The following is a 21,624-nucleotide window of genomic DNA, read 5'->3' on the forward strand; positions in this document are numbered from 1 at the left end:
GCATAGTTCTGTATTTGTCACATGACTATATAAAATAAAAAATTATTAAACAGCTACAGTACAGTTACAGAAAAAGAGTTTTTTTGTTTGTTTTTTGCAGGATTCTATACAATCCTGTAACAAACTTATTACACCCCATGATATGAATCAATACCTTGTAGAACCACCTTTAGCAACACTAATTTGAAGTAATTATTTTCTGACTTTATCACTCTTTTATATCCTTGTGGATGAATTTTGGCACACTCATCTTTACACCATGGCTTCAGTTCAGTTCGGCTATCTTAATGTCCCACCACAGCATTTCAGTCAGGTTGAGGTCTGGACTCTGAATGGACCATTGCAGCACCTTGATTCTTTTTGTTTTTCAGCCATTCTGTTGGAGATTTGCTGCTGTGCTTGGGATCATTGTCCTGCTGCATGATATAATTTTGGGCCAAGCTTTAGCTTGTCAGACAGATGGCCTCACTTTTGACTCTAGAATATTTTGGTATACAGAAGAGTTTATGGTGGACTCAATGGCTGCAAGGGGCCCATCACCCTTCCACCACCGTACCTGATAGCTGGTATGAGGTGTTTGTGCTGATAGTTGTGTTTGGTTTTCCGTAAACATGGTGTTATGGTCAAACTTTGGTCTCATCTGTCCAGAGGACAGTGGTGGTTTGCAAACCTAAGCTGTGTTTCCATGTTTGTTTTAGAGAGAAGAGGCTTTCTCCAGGCAAGCCTTCCAAAAAAGTCATGCTTATTCAGTCTTTTTCTGATTGTGTTGCAGTGAACTTTAACATATAACATGCTATTCCGACAACTGTAGAGTCTGAAAAACCTCTTGGGGGGTTAATCAGGTTAATCAAGTGCATTTGATTAACAGCACCAAGCTGCTGCTTACCCTCTGAGTTCCTATAGAAGCAGTAAGGTTGTGCTTTCACAGGATTCAGAGAGTCTGCATGACTGTATGCTGGCTTAATGAAATGAGTATATCAACATTTACAGGTGATAGTCACCTTATCAATCAATCATTTTGATCCAAAATTAAACATCTCAGTAACCACTGGATGGATGCTAATCATATTTCACACTGGTGATCCCACTGACCTTTCCTTCTGTAGCACTGTTGATAATTTTAGTTTTGAATGAAATGCTTTTGATGGATTGTCAAAAACTGTGGTGAACATCAGCAAATGTGAATTTGTCAGCACTGCTGAAAAAGCACACTTGTTGTTTGTCCTCATAGATCTGCTGGACTAGCTGTAAAGTTTCCCTTTGGGCTCTTCATGCTCAAATCCAGCTTTGAATGTGTAGCTTACGCAGTAAGGAATTTGGCACATGGTGCTGATATTAACATATCACATCAAAAGAACTGCCAGCTAGATTGAGATGAACTGACATCCCATTGAAATCCACAGAAGCTAGACGCTACATGAAGTTCACACAGCTACAAAGATTAATCCAGGGGTCAGCATGTTAATCCGGTCCTTTTGTATGACACAGCGTTGACTGTACTATCCCTTAGCCTACATATTCATTGAACTCATCTTTAAATGCAGCATAAAGCATTTGGTTATGCAGTTTTGACACATTAGGGAAGAAAAATTTGCAGCACAATGTTGTTTCAGTTGAGAATTTATTTGACTACCAGCTGGAGAGGAGCTCATGAACCTTTTGAATGCTCCTTTAATCAATCCCATCACCTTTTAATTTGAACTAATATGCTGGTAATGTATTATGAAACTTGGAGATTGTAAGAAAAGGAAAACAATAGCGAAAGCCACAGTGAGGGCCCTATGAGACTATGCCCTCAGTGTGGTCTGCCGGGCTGTCAGGCTTCATGTGGCCTGTTTGTCACGATGCAATGTGACAGCAATGGAGACAGTGCGCTGGGGGCCATGTCCTTGATGATGAACTCATCCACTACAATCATCATTCTGCCCCTCCCCTTGGAAGAGCATGCACACATACACTTATGCACACAATACACTACAGCCTCCCCGGGAACACACACACACACACACACATACACAAACACACAGGATCCCCCAGCCCCTGGAGCACTCGGCGACCTACATCTGGTGTTGGAGAGTGCAGGGGCTAAGGTTGGTCCGGGCCAGCCAGCCCCCAGCAGACAGTGCAGTGTTCATGTAGCGTGTAACGCGTGTGAATGGCGACGCACTCGTGCTCTGCTCTTTTTTTGTTGAAATTAATGCCTCCAGCTTTCAAATGACTCTGTACACAATTGCACCTTGTCACATGAGCACACGTGCAGATAGCAGCCACGTGCTCATATATGCACTTAATTAACAATTAAGGATAGATCCTACAAACTGAAGTTTGAATGCACCCCGGTCCTTTGTTTGTCCAAATGGACAATCCGAAAGTTAATCATGCAGCTGCCCAGGTCATCCATGTGAGGACCATGGACTCTGGTGCAGAGGAGCGCTTGTTAGTCTGATTATATCAGGTGGCACTCCAATAGGACACATAGGCAGCTCTAGGAATACTTGGTGGAAGATATATTCAGATCCTTTGCTAACTAATTCTGCTACTTTACTAAAGAGTGTTCTACTGTCTCTTATTTGACCTTAAACTGAAACCAAAGATGTGTGAGACATCGGAAAGAGATGTACTCAATGTCGTTACTTAAATTCTCATATTATAAATAAAATGCAGGTGCCTGAAAATTAAATGCATTTCTTCTGCCATGGGAAATGTTTTTTCTCTTGTTATCAAATTCTGCTTGTCAAACTTTAAAGCAAAGACCGCTCCAGTAACCCAAGACATTTTCCAAAACCCTTAGATGCACCATTCAGTCCATCTCTATCTCTATCATCCGATCCAGTGATCAGCCAAGGGACAGACCGACACGCAGCGCTACACCAAAAGCCTTTTCGTTGCAGTAAGGATGCTGGTTTGTGAGTGATGTTTATCAAAAATGCAACATCTCAGCCATCTGTTTTTCTTTTCTCATTGAGGGTAAGGACAATCTCAGATTCAGCAGTGTGTGAAATGGGAATGATTTCCCCCCGTTCTTCAACCTGCTCTGTGCTTACTGCTGGCTAGGCTGCAATTAGACTTCAGGATGACAACCATCAACGTCCTACAGAGCAGCTCATTGATCTGCTGCTGAAAATTTACATTTCTGAATATTAATAAAAGTCCCATTCAAAGGGCAAAGGCACAGGTTTTCTGTGAATAGCGAAAATGTCCTTTTGTTTGAAGCCAGTCGCCCAAATAGGTTAATGCAAGAAATTTGTGTTAGTTTGGCCTTTTTTTTTGGGTTGGTTATTCATGAAATACTGCAACAACAGATCAAAATGAGTCAGAATCAAGTAAAAATAATTGGAGTTTTAAATGCACATGGCAGAAGTCAATAGCTAAAGATGGATGGATTTTATTTCGCTGCTTCAGTCTCTTGATTCTTGGTGTTGTGTGTGCTGGTTCACGCCATCATCTTACTGGGCCACTTCAGTGGGATCCAGAGAGAAAAAGTAAAAAAAAACACATGAATATGCTTAGATGAAGGTGACAAGGCCAAAATAGGGGCGTGATTATTTAAGATGCCAGAATAAATTGGTGAAATTGAGAGTTGTCAACTTTTTCTTGAAGCTTGTGCAAGTTTCTAACATTTAGTACTCAACAGTACCTGACTTTTGTTTAGCACCACAGGTGAAGGGACATTCTAATGGAAGCTCGTTTTGTCCACAGATTTTTTAATTTTATTTTTATTTTTTTTTTGCCACCCATAAGTCAACATTTTGGTTTACCGTTTCAATTTGCGAGTTAGGTATCTCAAAATTTCAAGTTACCAACTCCAACTTAAGGTTAGGGTTAGGAGTTAGCGTCAGGGTTTGGGTTGGTCTAAAAATTGACTTACAGATTTCAAAAAAATACGTTTTTTTTGTCTTCAGTCGTGGAATTCTTTTTTTACAGTGGCATAAACAAACTTCCATATATTCTTTTCAAAGATTGAAATGCCTTAAATTTACTCTTGTAGGAAGTCAGAATATCTGTTAAGTAAAATAAAAAAAAAAACTTTTATAATGAGACATGAGAAAATAATGGTGAAAAAAATCACAAATATACAAAATTAATATTTCAAACTAAAGGAATTGTTAATATAAGCAATTCTAGGAAAAACAGAACCTATTCTCACTAGGAAGCGTTATATGATTTGTCTCATGTTACACAAGATACTGGTCTGTTGTGTCATTTCATTTTGTCTTATACATCTATATACGAGGAGCGCGAGCACTGATCACAGAATTCTCCATCACGTTCAGACTTCTATGAAACTTCTGGAATATGAAGTGAGAGGCATCACTATTTAGCAGAATCAGTTCAGTGATGATCATCACACACAATCTCTCTCTCACACACACACATATACATATATATATATGTGTGTGTGTGTGTACCTGTTAATTAATACTTACAGCATTGGAATACAGATTGCATAACTCCCACCAGCTGGACAAGTAGGTACACACACATACACTCACACACACACACACACACACACACACGCTCTCCATCCTGCCTGCAGGTTAATGTTGTGAAGTTGTCATGGACACACACACCGAGCTGGATCTTGTACCAGAACATTGTACATTCAGTGTACCTTCACTGAGGATGTGTCATTCTGTTTGAAGGGAATATTTAAATAAATGTAAGTGCTAAGATGCATTACACTGGCAAACTGCAGGATGAGCTGCACAATAAAGTTAAAATCCAAACTGTGTGACTGAGTGCAGTCTTGAACTCACCTGGTTAAAAAAAAGCTTTTGTATTTTGTGTGCAGAAAAAGCTGCATGAAGTCTGACAAATTGGCTGAAATGATGTGGCTTGATCACAGCTTTTTTTAAAAAATGGCCTGGTGTAACAAGTATCACACTCAGCTGGTGCTGTTGACCAAAAGGAAAATCCAATATTTATGGCTTCTTGTTGTGATATTTTTGTTGTTGTTGCTTTGTATCTTAAAATAAAAAGGGAGCATGGGTCCTTTTGGTCTGTTACATTACCATATATCCATCCTCTTGCATGATTTAAATGTTTTTAATAGTGTGTATAGGAAGCACCAAGAACACAAATAAACAGTGCAGCTGCAGACACATCGTAGACATATGTGTGTCTTTGGCAAAGAGGAAAATACTTTTAATACAAAATTATAGCAAAATGGAGTGTAATGAAGATTTTTGCTGCACAAGTTTTAGGAGGTAGACTAATGAGAGAAACCATTCCCAGGTAGGTAGATAATGTGTTTGGTGGTTTACATTCACAGACTCATTTGTGGTGTAATTTCAAAGCAGCACCTGGGGCAAAATGGTCACAATTTTTTAAAATTTTCAAAACGCTTTTTTACCTTAAGATGGCACAAGAGTCTGCTTTGCCACTGGAGCATAATACGCAATTAGTGATTCTTTACACAGCAGTTTTCTTCCGTAATGTCTCCTTATATATGTGGATATGGTTTGAACCATTTTTGTAGCTGCAACATATTTGTTTTGATATTTCTGTTTTCACCCCAAGGGAGGATATTATGCATTGCTGTGTACAAATCACTGTAAAACCCATGGGGACAAATAATTCACTTTATAACATAACTTACCAAGAAACTTTCTTTCTTGGTAAGTTATGTTATAAACTTTTGCGAGCTTTGTGATGCTAAAACGGGGATTAAAAACCTCTCTATGTCTTGCTCATCATTAAGTGTGCTTCAGTACCACATGAAGCGTTTGGTCCTGTATGTCATTTGTTGTCAAAAAAACAGCAGAGGGATAAATCCTCTCTCCTGTCATCAGTGTTCAAGTAGAGGGCTCACTCCGTGCAAGACTGCCATTCATCTGCCATCTAATCGGCCACCCACCCACACACACACACAGAAAGACAACCACACACACATCAGAAAATCACAAATCCCTGTCATGGATTTGTGATCTAATAAGTGCAAAAAAACCATCTCCATGACCGAGTAATTCCCAATAAGCTCCATATTTGCCTGTTTGTCAATGGCAATTTGTCTTCTGAAAACACAGCAAGAAGGTTTTATTGACTTCTGTAAGGACCTTAAAAATTTTTTAACAAAGTACAGGTAAAAGGAGAGGACTGGTAGTACTGTAGACTATTCGTCCTCCTGGTTCTAGAGTGTTTTGTGTCGTGGGTGGGGAAAAAATAAGAAAAAAAAAGCTGTCTCAAAGTGATTTTCTTGGTTCTCTCTTATAAGGGCTGTCTAAGTGGGCAGGCAGCAGGAGAAGCTCTCAGGTCCCGGTGACTCACCTGACAGCCTTCGTGGATCACTCTCCTCGTCAAAGCCCACTCACAGCCGTCTAAAGTGGCCTTGTTTCCGACGCCTGTTTCATATGAATGTGCAGATTATGCAATTTAAGAGCACTTCATCTTTGAGCTGCAGATGCAGCTTTCAGTGGACAGCCTTCTTCTTTTCACTGGCAGAATAAGAATAGAGCACATCCAACAAAGAATAATTGGGCATTATTGAGACTTGCATCAGGATTAAGGACACTGTAATGACCATGCTGATTACTTCCCTTGATCATCTCACAACCCCCTCCTACTCTCATCTGTTTTGTAGTTTATCTAAATGTATGCAGAGTATTTGGCATCACCTAGTGACACAAAGAGGAATGATATAGACTGTACATAAATGATCTGCCACAGCGTTTGTCACAAGACTTCAACATTTTTTCCCCATTTATTCTCCATAAAACTGGAACGTTTATTTTCTTGTTGCAGTTTTTGTCCCCCCCCCCCCATTTTAATGGTGAGCAAACATGAAGTCATAAATTACAGCATGTACCACTGGCAAAGTTACACAACACACATGGATGCTTAACACAATGCCAAAACAAAGTACTTGAAGAGACACAAGTTGAATACATGATAACAGTGCACAGTTTAAAACAAACAAATGTAAATAGTGTCCTAAATGCATCAGCAAAACTGACTGATTGAAGCTGTCTGTGGTTTGAGTTGTGCAGGGTAACTCCGACACTGGCAAGCAGCTCAGATTCACACATTAACACGGAGACAGCTCTCAGGCCCGTCTCTACGGATGTGTTAGTATTTAGATCATTCATAGCTGATGATACACTTTATGCCCAAAAAGCTTCTTTTTTTTTTTTTTTTTGACAACAGAGCTGCGATCTTCCCACAGCTCCGGCTGTTTCCACATTCCTGATCATGTTTGTACACCAATATTGTACAGACAAATACTCTCATACAGCACACATACACACACGTATACACACTCACACACACTCATTATTCCATGGGCTAATGAGGCACTAAGTACAATCCAGTCTTCCCAGCAATCCGAGGTCTCCTTGTTTCAGTGTACCTGAATGACACTGTGGTAAGATCAGGTGTAGTAGATGATTTCTGGTATCTGCCCGTCCTCCACGGATGTGCCGTTGTTATTTCCAGGTGAACTAAAAAATAAAAATGTTGTCTTGGTCCCCGTTGATGATTCCTGGGTCACTTTCTTGAACCCTTTAGTGCCGTAATGCGAGTCAGGGCCCTGAGTTGTTTAAAAAAAAACAACCAAAAAAAAAACCCACACACAACAGACTTTGAATTGAGCCAGAACAGGTAACATTCATACATTCAATTCAATGTTAAACTTCAGCGACCTCGGGCTGACCTTTAAGGTGGCACATGCAGTGTAGCTGACATTGGGTAGGATTTCCACGGGTTCTTTGAACATCACTCGGAACGTGTTTGCTGTGCCATCACAGCTGAAACCCGTCTCGTTCTGTCCCAGTGTGATGCGCTTGTCGCTCTCCATGATCTACGGAGGAACAGGATGCCGTTTTTACTGAACGTACAACGAAAAAACATCTGCTTTTAACACAGGTGACAGGAGACTGAACTATACCAGTTTAAGCCCCAATCAAGTGACCTAGAAACCGATCGGTGACCTTGTGGCAGCAACCGCTAAACGACTGAAATTAAGTGGTCGACCGTTTTCTAGGCCTGTGTGACTGGGTCTTTAGTTTACTTTAGATGAGCAGCAGAGACAGGAAGGCTCACATGCAAAAAGCAACAGTGGGGACGATGCCGATAAATGCCAGTCTGTTCATTGGTGTATAAAAGCCTCCATTACTGTTTCAAATAACTGCAGTGAACAGAACTCTGCACCATTTTTCATAAGTGAAATTTTTTTTATTTTCATTGCCAATGTGTGAACCGACTATAACGTGACAATATTGATTTTCAGCCTTCTCCTTGGCACACAGATTTCTCCAGATTCTCAGAATCTTCTGATCATATTTTGTACTTCAGATGACGAGTTATTCAGTCTTCACAATTTTATGTTGAGTAACATTATTCTGAAATTGACAATCTGCAGATGCAGTTTTTTGCAGATTGGTGAAGCTCTGCTCATCTTTACTTCTGGGAAACTCTGCCTCTCTTTTAAACCCAATCATGTCACTGACCTGTCGCCAATTAAGCTGATTAGTTTTAAAATGTTGTGTTTGTTCAATTTAATATTAATAAGTTGTTTGGTTTTTTTTCTTGCCGGTGATAAAATCAACGTGAAATGACACTCAGTCCCACCAAAAAGTTATAAACCCTCCGATCAGCAGTGTAAATATTTTTTCTTGAACATCATTATGCCTCAATGCCAGAACTTACCTGTATGTTGACCTGATAGTCAGTGGGTCCATGTATGGAACCATACAAGCCAAACCCCACTATGGATATTCTTCTATTAACATTGAATCTGCAGAAAGAGAGAGATGGAACAAAAATGAGAAAAATGAATTGTAATTTTTTTTAACATGTTAATTATTAATAACTGTCAACCCTCCTCTCACCTGATCCTGTCGCTGGTACCACTGTACCCCCATCGACTCTCAACCTGCTGGAATCTATTAATGCTGCACTCCTCCCCCCTGAGGCAGCAGCGAGGCCTGTCAATGTAGTCGACCCGTGGTTTGGGGTTTACTGTAAAGTGTAAAAACAGATTTACCACCTCCCGATCGAACAATATTCCAGACTGGGCAGGCCCTGTTGCACAAGAAAGAATATCAAACTGGTTTCTGCGGTTTGAGTTGTACATCAGGAACATGATGGATATGCTTAGTGATGGCTGAACTAGTCAGAATAGTGTTGAAAACAGATTAATAACAGCGCAGCATGAAAATTAACTCATATTTCTGCAATCCACTTACCGGCAGCAAACTCCTCAACAGTCATGAGCGGGAAGCGGATGAGCGGGAGGGCTTTCCCCAGAACCTTCTGTTTGTTCTCCGCAGTTAGAGGAAGCTGTTGTCTGTAACATTCGGCTTCCGCCCAGCGGACCACCGCTCCAAACAGACGGTTCTCCCTGATGCTTAGTGTGTCTCTTTCTAGCACTGCACATAAGGTGTCTGCACATGCAAATACACAAAACTCTAAACAGTCAGGAATTCACCGTGGAAAACGAAACATCTGGTCAAGAACGCTCACATACCGAGGTCAATATCTGTAAATCCCTCTGCATTTATTGCATCTGCAGTGCTTTTGTCGATGGTGTCCAAGCAGAGGCTGGCAAGCTGGGGTTCATCGAATAACCTTGCCTGTAATGAAACAAAAAAGAACTGATGTAAGTATTGATTTTGGTCATTGGAGGGCATCAAATTTACCCAAAACATGTTAGAAAATGTTAAACCAAAATTTCAAGTTTAATGCACTAAAATGGGCTGAATTGGGAAATCGATACAACAAATTTAGGGTTGAAGCTCATGATGCTAATGAATAAATTTCACAAACTATGCCACTGCTAATTTAAAAAAAACAAAAAAAAAAACAAAAAAAAAAAGCTGTTCAGAATATGGCTGCTTTATATGATTTAAAGAAATATGTTCTCTGTGCTGCTGAGACAGGTTTTTTTTTTTCTATCAGAGTAGCAGCCTGAGGGTACAGCAGCCAGCAGCAGAACAACATGCTGAACCCAAACAAAGGGCAGCATAAACCAAAACTAGAACCGCTAATGTTATAAAACTCCAGCCATCGATGGCTGGGAGACGGTCTGGTGTGGACACACACACACACACACACAAAAAAAGAAATACAGCTTTATCTCCAACTGTAAAGGCTGCTGTTGAACAGATGGTAAGAGCAATGCCAGATTGTTATTAGATTTTAACATACTGCCTCAGAAAACGCAATAAAAAACACAGACCAAGCTGTTATTAAAATCCCGTTTGTGTACCGCATTAAAGAAATCTGACTTTTTATAGACTATATAAATCTGACTATTTATATCTAGTGTCCTGGAAGAGGGATCATTCAAAACCAAGCACGTTAACTATGCTAAATTAAAAAGAATATTTTAAAGTAAAAGGTCAGCTTTAGTGTAAAGCGTGCACTGTAGCCCAGGTGGGTGAAAATAACCTGAGTGAGAAGCATAAATGCGTTGTCAGCTCTGAGGTGTTTGGTGAGGAACTCCACGCAGTGACCCTCCAGAGCAGGAACCGCATACTTCTTAGCTGTATACAGAGTCGTCATCACAGTCTCCGGGCCAATGTGGACCTCGTCAGAATAGAGGAACCTGCAGAGAGGAAACAGGCACCAGGACCATGAGTACAATCAGATTTTCATTCAGGCTGCAATCATTGATTATTTTAGTAATTAAGTATTCTATTGATTATTCCATCGATTAATCAGATAAGAAATACTTTTGTCTTATTAATGAGCACCCCACCCTTTCTTGGGGGGGCTGAAAATAATTTTTGGCTAGAACCTTGGAATGTGTCTGTAAGCCTTCAAAGGGGCATGTGGTGGCTGCAATTTAGACTCACCCCTGCTTGTTGACTAGGTTAACAGTTCATCTGCATTTTTTTTTTTTTTTAACTTCTGTAACTTTACAGTATATTTTCGCTGTGTGGTACAAATGGCGGTGGATGGAAGCAGCTACGAACTTCACTTTTCTTCATGTTGGAGCTTGTTGATCAGGTGCTTTGATGAAGGACTCCCTCCTTTTTCCCAGTAAAGGTTTTAATGGTGATTACAGGAACAAGCGCTGCTGGTTTGGACGCTAGGAAAAAAAGTTTTCTTTCACTCCACCTGAGCTCATGTCTCAGTAACGGCTCCACCTCTTTGCTCTTTTGTGTGTGTGTGTGTGTGTGTGTGTGTGTGTGTGTGTGTGTGTGTGTGTGTGTGTGTGTAGACAGACTCCGGCTCCACGTTAAACTCTGACAGCATCATTGTTACTGCTGCTATCATCAGTCTTTTTGTTGAAAAACTGGGGGCTGCATGCCTGCTGTAATACTTTTTATTCACACGCGTGCTCCTAAATACGTTTCTACTGCAGGTCTATTTTTAGTCACAAATGACGGTGAAATGCTGGTGCTTACATGGTGACACCGGAGCGCTGCAGAATTTAAACGAAGCATCAAAGCAAAAAATTTGTGTTATCTCAAAATTTTGAGTTATTAATAAAACCTGTATATATCTTTCAGCGTGGATGATACCCTTCCAGATGCGCAAGCTGCCAGTTCCATAGACACTAACCTATACCCATACCATAAGAGATGCAGGCTTTTCAACTTAACTCAAAATCTTGAGATAATAATCCAAAATTTCAACTTTGCTCTGCCTGGCAATCCCCCTCATTTTTTAAAGACTGCACTCGAGCAAGAGTCAGCAGCCCTATAATTTGGTAGCTTCTGTATCAACAACAGACTTATATAACCTTATATTATCATAAGCATTCTTTAAGCTGGAATATGTTCAATATTTGCATTAAGAATAACTCTGATTATAAATGTTGCTTTCAGTGCTCACGTTTATTAAAAAGAGCCATGTTATACTACACTTGGATCATGAGGTATGCTTATTATTTTTGCCCCCTTTAATGGGGATCACCTGTCCTACCTGAGCAACGCGAGGAAGGCGGCCGGCTCCACATCAGGCAGCTCGATTTCAGCAGAAGTCGTGGCCATCCCTCCGTTGAACATGGCATCAAAAACGGCACTGCCAGCGGCCAGGACGAACTTGTGGGCCGGTATCCTCTGGGCCTGTCTGCCTTTTCCGACTATGAACCTGACGTCGCTGAGCAGCTCGTTGTTGAAGAGGAAGGCGAAGCGCTCCTTCAGGGAGCTCTTTGTCGCTTGCCAGTTGTACATTGGCTCCCGGTGGAGGCCGAGGACAGGCGGGGAGCCAGACGGAGTAGGACCAGAGGCTGGCACATTGGAGAGCGCCGCTGGTGCTCCGCACTGAGCCGAGTTGGATGCTGCCTCCTGACCGTCGTGGTTTGACGCCAATCCGCCGCCGCTGCTCCCAGTCGCCATAATGACACACTGTTTTAAATCTACTTCTCCAAAAACGGCCTCGTTATCGACACGCAGTCACGCACCCACAGTAATGTCCGTGTTGCTTTTTTATTTACGTGGTATCCATCGCAGCGGACGCCATCACTCATTACCAGCTACCAGCTAGCGCTAGAGGATCCAGAAGTGACGCAGGCGCACTTCCTTCAAAACATGTTTTTTTTTTCTTTTTGTCTCGAAACTTTATTGTTCAATTCGAAATGGAACAAACTTAAAATGTAAAAAGTTTAAACAGTTTGTTTGTGTCCTAACATGCAGGTATTTTATCGACCATAACCACAGTAGAGATAATAGAAGCAGTAAATACCTAAAATAGATTAAAACTGATCACAATCAAAATAATAAAATGTAAAATAAAAACACAATTTACACATAAAAAAACTGGAAGAATGTGTGAATGGGAGTCATTACCTTTATTTTATATTATTCTGTTCTGAATTTAATCAAAACAAACAATAGACCAGCAAGAAAATTAGATCTGTCCAGCTCATGTATCGAATGTACATTTTTATGAGATATTTTAGTTGCTGTGTGCTAACCCTGATACCCATACTCCAAAACCTAAACATAGATTTGAGAAAATATTGTTTAATGAATTCTCGACCATTAAGTTAAAAATAGTCACACTCATGCTGGATACTCCATTCAGTTTCAGATAAGATTTAACTTATATCAATTTATGCAATTTTTGAAATCTACTTTGCCCAACTTTTCAATAATCACTCATTTTGTTTTGTTTTTCTAGTAATTTCCATATTTATTTTCAAATCTTTGCTGAAACACACAGTTAATATAATAATTCAGAGTATTTCAAAGACCTGTGAGCTAAGAAAAACATTTATGATTATTTTATTAAAAATTAAATGGTAACAGGATTAAAGTTAGAATAACAGGGTTGAGTGGGCATATTGCTTTTATCTGTAGACAAACAAATACTCAGGAGCACAGAAATGTTGTTTAATAATATTTCATATGCTTTTAACATATGTTTGTAATGTTTGTTTTATATGTATGGTAACAGGGTTGCAAATCAGAGCTGCTTTCTCAGAATGCCGTGGAATGTAAAATTTGAAAGTCAAGGATAAATGTAGTTATATGAATAAATGAATTCATTTATCTGTTTTTGGTAATATGGCCAACAGTGTTGCATTGGTTTGAGTGACACACCCAGTCTAGTCAGAAAAAAACTGGAAAATTGCAAAATATTATGTCAAAGAGGACTGACCTTTGGTTGAGCCGTGGTGTTAACACATAGCTCGAACATGTCATCTCACTGCTTTAACGCTTCCTTTTACAGCCTAGAAAATGTTCTTCAATTATAGAAGGGACCTTTAAAAAATATTTTCTTCAAATATATGAGCTAAAGATATATCAGGGACTGCCAAGATGTCACATAAGCAATTAAAAACTTTATTTTGCATAATAGAGCATATAAGAGTAATTATGTTACTTTTGGGAAAACCATCCTATATCTTGTCATTCAAATATAGATCAGCGAATTATAGGCTCAATATACATGTATCAACAGGAAATATTAATGTGTGGAATCAATTCATCTGTGATAAATATTAAGTGTGCATAATTACCCATTGTTTTTTTAGTCTGTTATAAATTTTCTCTTCCGTGCTTCAAGTTCTTCAGTCGACCGCTGGATGTCAGTGTCTGCTCTTCGCGACAAAAAAACATAAGCAGACCTGCACACACACACACACACACACACACACACACACACACACAATTTTATATATATATATATATATATATATATATATATATATATATATATATATATATATATATATATATATATATAATTTTTTTTTTCTTTTTTGTTTTTTTTTTTTGTTTAGGGCGAATATAAAGTTATGGCTTTGCTGCCATATTTATTTATTCGTCTTTTTCACGTAGTATCATCCAAAGCGGCAATGACGTGGTTATTTCTGAGCAGCCTATATATCAGTGATCATTTCACTATTTCTTCCAGCTTAGTGGTTGAATGAATAGAATATAATTTAGACAGGAAGAATGAAACATTTTTTCCCCTCACCTTTACTTCTGATGTGTTGGTAGTGAACTTTTTTTCGGCTCCTGAAGGGTGTAGTCTGCTAGAAAATGCTTCAGAATGGTCGATTTAAAACATCAGTTTCTGCACAAGGACGACTCGTTTTGACGTTTTTCTGCAGGTGAGGACCCGCCCCCACCATTTCAAAAGCTTGAGCTGGTTTTCGTGTAGTTCATGTGTGGGTAGTGGACATACACAGGGGGGAGCGAGAGAGGGAGAAACACAGGACAGACAAGATTGAGCACGCATGCAGGAAGCGACGTGAAAGTTTTCAGGCACACACCGACTTTCCTCCCCTTCCATGAAATGTGACTCTCAGGCTAAATATGAGCATTTTTGCGGTTGATTCGTTGTAAAAATTCTCAATTCTCGCACGAGATCAATCGCTCGAAGTCGGTGCGCAATGAGCGCGTCTGCGGGAACGGGGGTGTTCATGCTCTCCTTGATGTCTATCCCCATCTGCTATTTATTCAATTCTCTCATTTACAGCAACAGGTACGTGGGAACTGGTTTATATCTTTTATCTGTTGGACGTCTGACTTCCACCACGGCCAGCGAGGAGTAACTGCACTCATTTATTATCAATTATCTATCAGATGATTGAAAGATATTTATTTCTTCCTTTCACGTAGTGCCGAAGCTTTCTTCTTCGCTGGGTGCACAACAGTTCTTATTCTGGCCATTTCAGCCCGTTTTATGCTTAAAAAGAAGGCTCCAGTAGATCCTCTTTTCTATGGTAGGATTTCACAAATGCATGTTTCCTGTTTGACCAAACCCGAGCGAGGGGAAATATTTATTATAGATCAAAGATCGAGCTAGAATTCATAATCTACATATTGTATCAATAAAAACCTGTTGGAGGGTATTAAAAAGCGATTTTTAAGGCAGCATTTTGTGCCTTAAAAATCCGCTTAAAAGAGAAATTCGCAACCAGTGTTTGTTGTAATTTGAAACTAATAATAAATATGAATCTGCGCAGTGTATGCAGTAAATGCATTCCTCAGTGTGGTGAACCTGATCGTTGGGCTGGAGCAAGACAACATCATTGATGGATTTGTGACGTTTTACCTCAGAGAGGTAAGTGCTGTTCTGTTGTGTCCCGCTTGTGAATGCCCCCCCCCCCCAGTTTTACTGATAAACCTACACTGTATTTCAGGCAGATCCACATGTTAACACAGCACATGGGCACATGATCTCCTATTGGGATGGCTGCGTGCACTATCTCATGTATCTGCTCATGATTGCTGCAATTACTTGGGGGTAAGAGCAGTATTGTTCAGACAGACAGACAACTTTATTGATCTCATTAGGGGACATTAAGTTTGAAAGGTTATTTACCACAATTGCATCACCAAGTAAGGAAAATACTTGCCACTTAATCACATCCATTTAATACTATTTGAAGAGATAAGCTTGATTATGTACTTGTATACGTAATTCTTTGGAGGTATGCTGTGTTCATCTGGCTTTGTTACGTGGCTTGCACAGGGACAGTTACCGAGCAATTGGACTCTACTGGGTGGGATCTTTTCTCATGCGTGCCATGGTCTACATTCTTGGGAATGCTGTGGGTAAGTACACTAAAAATAATGGGATGCTTTTAGATGGCTTGTGTGGGGTAACCCAAGCCCCCCGCAGCACAAACTTTTATTTTACTTTATTTTAGTTTTATACAAAAATTGAAAATAGACTATTATTTTTGACTTTGTTCCCACATTGATTAATGTGTTTTCCCAGGAAAGTATGGGACCCATGTTGGTCCTCTCTTCATCCTCCATATATTGTATATCTCGTTGTCTGTGTGGGCTTGCTTCCGCATCCTTACTCAGCCTTCTACACGGGATGTCGAGTTAACAGTAAGAACCCGACCGCTGCCCCTCTCAGAGAGACATCACCTACTTTTATGCACTTAGTCCAACTTATCATTGACGCTTTCTCAGGTGTCTGTGAGATGATTTTGGTGACGTTTTACTTTCACAGCAACACTAAATAAAGAGAATATTTGAAAATGCACAACAGTACAACATGTATAAATCAATCATCAGATTATTATATTATCAAACTGGAAGAGCCTTTGTCTGTAAGCTACAGTATGTTATTACTCTGTTACTATGTTATTACCTATGTTAAGGTGAAATTGGTCTTTGGCATTGGGAGCTGATAAGTTGCTTTACATAAATAACTGAGGGATAAAGACATAAAATCATGGGAACATGTATCACCATGCTTTTAGTTAAGCCACAAAGGATTGTTGTGTGGTGATGTCAACAACATTTACAGTAGAATATAATAGAAATTAGACAAATATATCTCTAATAGTAAATAGACTTAAACAGAATTTAAGTTTAAACAGAAGCCTTTATTGGTAACATTATTTTTTTCTCAAACTGCAGCAGATTTGCCTCTTTAAAATAATGTTGCTAATGTTGGAGATGTGAAGCACAGTTGAGATCTACCTTATACACCTGGCAGAAATATGTGATATGGGTGAACGTGTCTCATCTGCACACTGGTCATATAACATGCTGAAATGCTTTTGCTGGTAAAAACATATCCATACTTTGCATCTCTAAATGTTATTGTTGCTGTTATGTTGTCAGGACATCGAGGAGGCTCAGAGGACAGGCTTGCTCCACAGACATCTGGACTTGGTGTTCATCATCTACCTCATCCCGGCACTGGCTTTCTGTGTGTTCAGAGGCCTGGTAGGTGATCGGCTTGCCCATCATGAGCACAGCTGTGGGATATTTTCTTAATGTCGAGTGTCTCTCGTATATCACACTGTTTGTGTTTGAGGTTGTTCTGGACTGCTCCAGCAAATGGTGTCAGGACTACACACAACAGTATGAGCCATACCTCAAAGACCCTTCAGCCTACCCTAAAGTACAGGTGACAACCCCCCCCCCCCAGTCAAAGCGCCACCCTTATGCTGTAATAATAAGCCACACATCTAAAGCAGTAAACTGTGTCGTTGTTTGTCAGATGCTGGTGAGCATGCTGTATTTTGGGCCCTACTACATCATTACTCTCTATGGGCTGTTGGTCCCAGGATGTGAGTGGATGCCAGACCTGACTCTTGTACACTCGGGAGCCCTGGCACAGGTACTGCTGCTCATAGTACACAGGGACAATATGTGAAGTGGGTGCCTCAGGTATGATTTCCATGAGACACTTGTTAACTTGTTCTGAATATCTGGAAAACAAATCTATAAATAATGTTTACAGTTTTCACAGAACCATCAATGCCTAACCCTCTTAAATGAACAAGTTGCCAGGTTTTCAAGTCAAAGGTCGTGTGAAAGAGTTGTGACTACAATCTTTTGCTTTCCTACATGACATCATAGTTCCAGGTAGATTATGCAATGCTATGCAGAGACTGAGAGCTGGCACCCGGCCAGTACTGTAAACTTTCTCCTCTATAGTGGTTGCAAATTGGTCCTTGTTTAGTTTACTCTTCAGAGCTGACTGACACCAGTGGCTTTATTTACATCTAAAGATGGAAAGTGAAGAGTTGTGGGAGCAGCTATCGCACTAATCACACAATGCAGCTATTGTATTTGAGCTGCAGGCTGGCGCGTCACTCATCAGCAGGATAAGGGCAGACGCTGACTTCAGACCAAGAGGAATGGTGGTATTGGTGGTATTCACTTAAATGTCAGCTGTTCAGCCAGGCTATAAATAGGAAGGTTGATCCTCTGGCAGCCTTGGTTGCTATGAAACATGTCATGTGTCAGCAACTTTCTACAAAAAGGTAAATGACAGAAGTATATTAGGTTGAAAATCATCTGAGAGTCAGTGGTAGCACCAGAATACAGACAGCATCAGTCCAATAAAGGAATAATTCACTCTAAAATGGTTGTTACTTTTTTAATCTGCTCCAATTTATTTATCTGTGTAAACTCTTATAAGTAGGTAGATGATTGTTTCAAGCAAGCATATGCGGTTCAGTGTCAAAGCATTTCCTTTTAGATTTATGGCTTTGAACTGACGTTTAAGATAATAATACACAACAATAAGACACTAATTTCACCAAACGCTCTCATCCAGCCAGATCACTGAGCTTCTCTGGGGCATGATACATTTAAAATGTGGATCAATAATCGAACAATAAATGTGGGAAACCATTTGGTTTTATTAAGGGTGACTCCAACAGGAAAACTAAAACAAAAATTCTCCTGAGAATTCCAGTAGTTAAATTATGAAAAATACAAAAAGAAACAAATACATGCAGTTAGTGGGGTTAGGTTCATTGTAGGTGTGAATGGTTGTTTGTGTCTCTGTGTTAGCTCTGCAATAGACTGGCGGCCTGTCCAGGGTGTGCCCCGCCTCTCGGCCTATGGCAGCTGGGCCACCCCATGACCTCAATCAGATAAGCAGAAGAAAATGGATGGATGGATGGACAAAAAGAAAATTGAATTGATTCCATCAACTTGCAGTTGTTTTACATCATTAGTCCTAAATATTGTTAAAAATGTCAGAAATATTCATGAACAAGTTACAGTGTATGGACAAAAGTACTGGGCCACACCTTTTAATAGTTGAATTCAGGTGTTTCATTCAGTAATGGGCTGTGCACTCTGCCTTTACAAACATTTGGGAAGTGATCATTCTAAAGAACTCGCTGAATTTGAATGTGGTGCTGTAATAGGATGCCACTGTTGCAACAAGTCAGTTTGTGAAATTTCGTCCCTGCTAGATGTTTCACAATCCACTGTAGGTGGTTTTTTTCAAAGTGGAAAGTTTAGGAGCCACAGCCACAAAGTGTCAGACCACATAAAGTTACAGAGTGGGGTCACTCCATAACAGTCACCAACGCTCTGCTGATTGAGTAACTGCAGCACTCCAAACCTCCTCTGGCATTAATATCAGCACAAAACTTGTGTGGCAGGAGCTTCGTGACACAGGCTTCCATGGCTGAGCAGCTTCATTCAAGCATCAGATACCGGGCTCTGGAGCAGTGGAAACATGTTCTGTGGAGTGATGAATCAAGCTTCTCTATCTGGCAGTCTAAGTGAGCAAGTTTGAGTTTGGTGATTGCCAAAAAAGGTCACCTGCCTGACTTCATTATGCCAGCTGTAAAGTTTGGTGGAGGAGGCTATGGGGTTGTGTTTCTGGCTTGGAACCTTTAGTTTCAGTTAAGGAAACTCTTAAAGCTTCAGCTTAGAAAGACATTTTTGACAATTCTCTTCTTCCAGCTTTGTGGGAACAGTTTGGGAAAGGCCCTTTTCTTTCCCAGCACGACTGCGCCCAATTGCACAAAGCAAGGTCCGTAAATGTATGGTTGGATGAGTTGGTGTGGAAGACCTCAACCCCATCTAACACCTTTGGGATGAACTAGAATGGCAATTACAAGCCAGGCACTCTTGTCCAGCATCACTCTCTGTTATTTTTCCCATTCATTCTGGATGAATGGGAAAAAAGACTTTTGTCCATATAGTGTATAAAAGAATGTACCTCTCGGTGAATATACCAGCTGTGAAGCGTATAGTTATTACCCCTCTCTGCTTCATTTCACAGGCCCAGTTCTCCCATATTGGTGCGTCTCTTCACACACGGACACCGTTTTCATACAGAGTGCCTGTTGACAGCCAGCCTGTCTTCTTGCTGGTCAATGTGCTGTACACTCTGGTGCCTCAGGTTCTGTGCTACCGCTGCTGCACACAACCTGCCTTCTTCCTCAAGACAACACCAGAGAAGAAAGGTGAATGACAGAGTGTCACAGATCCCAAGGATGCCTAAATAAAGGGCTGAAGAACTCACAAAGTCCTGCTGTGTTTGCAGTTATTAGCAGTTGCTATTTTAGAGAGAAACCTGCCTCCTGTAAACTTAAGGAGAGCCACGGGGAGGCACTAGAAAATGACTAAAATGAAACTTGTGTCGCCTGCCATTTCTGCTCTGCTGCCTTTTTTTTGTTTTGAAAAGCTTTGTATGTAAAGCAGCAGCACCCACACTAAGACACAAAGTTATAGTTACACACAGTGTTATAGTACAGACAATAGTGTGTTAGACTTGTATAATTCTAATGACTTGAAAATTCTTGTTATACTTTTGATCATTTTTGGATTTTGGCTAAAAAACAAAACTTTTTTTTGTCACTGAGATTTCTGTGTAGTGCCTTCTTGGCAGTGTGTTGGAAATAAAGAAATCTGTCCTTTCTGTGCATTTCACAACATGCCTCATTATTTACATGCTAGATAATATCTACTGGCAGGCATTTAGTTAACAAAAGTGATCAGCTATTGGGATGTTAATAATTACTAAATATTTAAAGGTCACACTCAAGGAATATGTGAGAACTAATATTAATAATATTGCCTCCTCAACAGGACAGAAACACTTTACACTCCAGTATCAACAAAACATTTTAGTGTCTATAATACGCATTAATTTGTGCTGTAGGTGCAATTATTTCACTGATTATATTCTCTAAAAGGCTTGTATGTTATTTATTTATCCCGCTGCTGAAGTTGCAGGTTTCACTTGTAAAAAGTAGAAATACTTAGGTAGCACACAGACTGTGCTAAAACGGATTGATTTGATATGAAAACATAAGAGTAAAACCTAACTGTGCATTTTCTGATATGTTGGGGAAATTAAGAGTCAGTTGGCCACATCATCTTCAGATCTATACAGGTGATCCTCAAACTGGAAAATCAGGCTTTGCTTTTCACATCGCTGACCTAAGTATAAGTGAAGATTAAATGACTGAATGAGGTGATTTCTGTGTACACAGTAGAACTTACAGCTATAGTAAGGGTGCTACAGTGGGTGGAGGAGGTCAGGCTGAGAAAAGTGGTGCTCTGTTCCGACTCAGCCTTAGTGTGGACAACACTTGGAGAGGACCAGCTTGGGGCACGACCAGATCTCATGATGGAGCTGCTGGTTTTACTTTATAAGACTTGAAAAGGCGGGAGGTTCACAATAGGTAAATAGGTATTAGAGTTTCAGAATGCAGACCCGTCATCAGAGGAAAAGCAGCAGCTATGTGGCAGAAGCAGTGGGAGATTAATGCTTCTTTCCAATACAAAATTCAATTTAAATACAGAAAAGCCATGTGGTAAATGTGAAAATGAGTAGGAGGGACAGGGTGGTTTTGTCCTGACTAAGACTGGGGCACCGTGCATTGAATTATGGACTGGCACTAGTGGGAAGTATCAAGTTTTAAAATGCATGTGGAGTGATGGAAACTGTTAAGCATGTTTTGATGGACTGCTCCATCTAAGTTATGGAGAGAAACCT

At 40.1% G+C, this 21,624-nt stretch overlaps 2 protein-coding genes across 7 annotated transcripts; one reads left to right on the forward strand and one right to left on the reverse strand.

The window, feature by feature from the left end:
• Positions 1–7,106: 7,106 nt before the first annotated feature.
• LOC115775892 (BTB/POZ domain-containing protein 1) lies at positions 7,107–12,439 on the reverse strand. 2 transcript variants are annotated; one of them, XM_030723411.1, is made up of 8 exons: positions 11,869–12,439; positions 10,387–10,543; positions 9,464–9,569; positions 9,183–9,380; positions 8,826–8,955; positions 8,644–8,731; positions 7,649–7,795; positions 7,107–7,525 (listed from the first exon to the last, which is right to left on the reverse strand). In XM_030723411.1, the coding sequence occupies exons 1-8, from the start codon at positions 12,282–12,284 to the stop codon at positions 7,367–7,369; spliced, it is 1,401 nt and encodes a 466-aa protein (XP_030579271.1). In that variant the 5' UTR covers positions 12,285–12,439; the 3' UTR covers positions 7,107–7,366. The 2 variants fall into 2 exon arrangements, with proteins under 2 accessions (XP_030579271.1, XP_030579264.1); XM_030723404.1 differs by having other exon boundaries at positions 8,826–9,018.
• A 1,941-nt stretch (positions 12,440–14,380) lies between these two features.
• Positions 14,381–20,488, forward strand: LOC115775905 (transmembrane 6 superfamily member 1). 5 transcript variants are annotated; one of them, XM_030723423.1, is made up of 10 exons: positions 14,557–14,880; positions 15,018–15,121; positions 15,365–15,462; positions 15,542–15,645; positions 15,874–15,956; positions 16,123–16,241; positions 16,986–17,090; positions 17,182–17,274; positions 17,368–17,487; positions 19,903–20,488. In XM_030723423.1, the coding sequence occupies exons 1-10, from the start codon at positions 14,789–14,791 to the stop codon at positions 20,092–20,094; spliced, it is 1,110 nt and encodes a 369-aa protein (XP_030579283.1). In that variant the 5' UTR covers positions 14,557–14,788; the 3' UTR covers positions 20,095–20,488. The 5 variants fall into 5 exon arrangements, with proteins under 5 accessions (XP_030579298.1, XP_030579283.1, XP_030579291.1 ...); XM_030723438.1 differs by lacking the exons at positions 14,557–14,880; positions 15,018–15,121 and adding an exon at positions 14,381–14,506; XM_030723447.1 differs by lacking the exon at positions 15,018–15,121 and having other exon boundaries at positions 14,768–14,880.
• The last annotated feature ends 1,136 nt before the right edge of the window (positions 20,489–21,624 follow it).

The sequence above is a fragment of the Archocentrus centrarchus genome, chromosome 3, assembly GCF_007364275.1.
Source record: "Archocentrus centrarchus isolate MPI-CPG fArcCen1 chromosome 3, fArcCen1, whole genome shotgun sequence".
Lineage (NCBI taxonomy): Eukaryota > Metazoa > Chordata > Actinopteri > Cichliformes > Cichlidae > Archocentrus > Archocentrus centrarchus.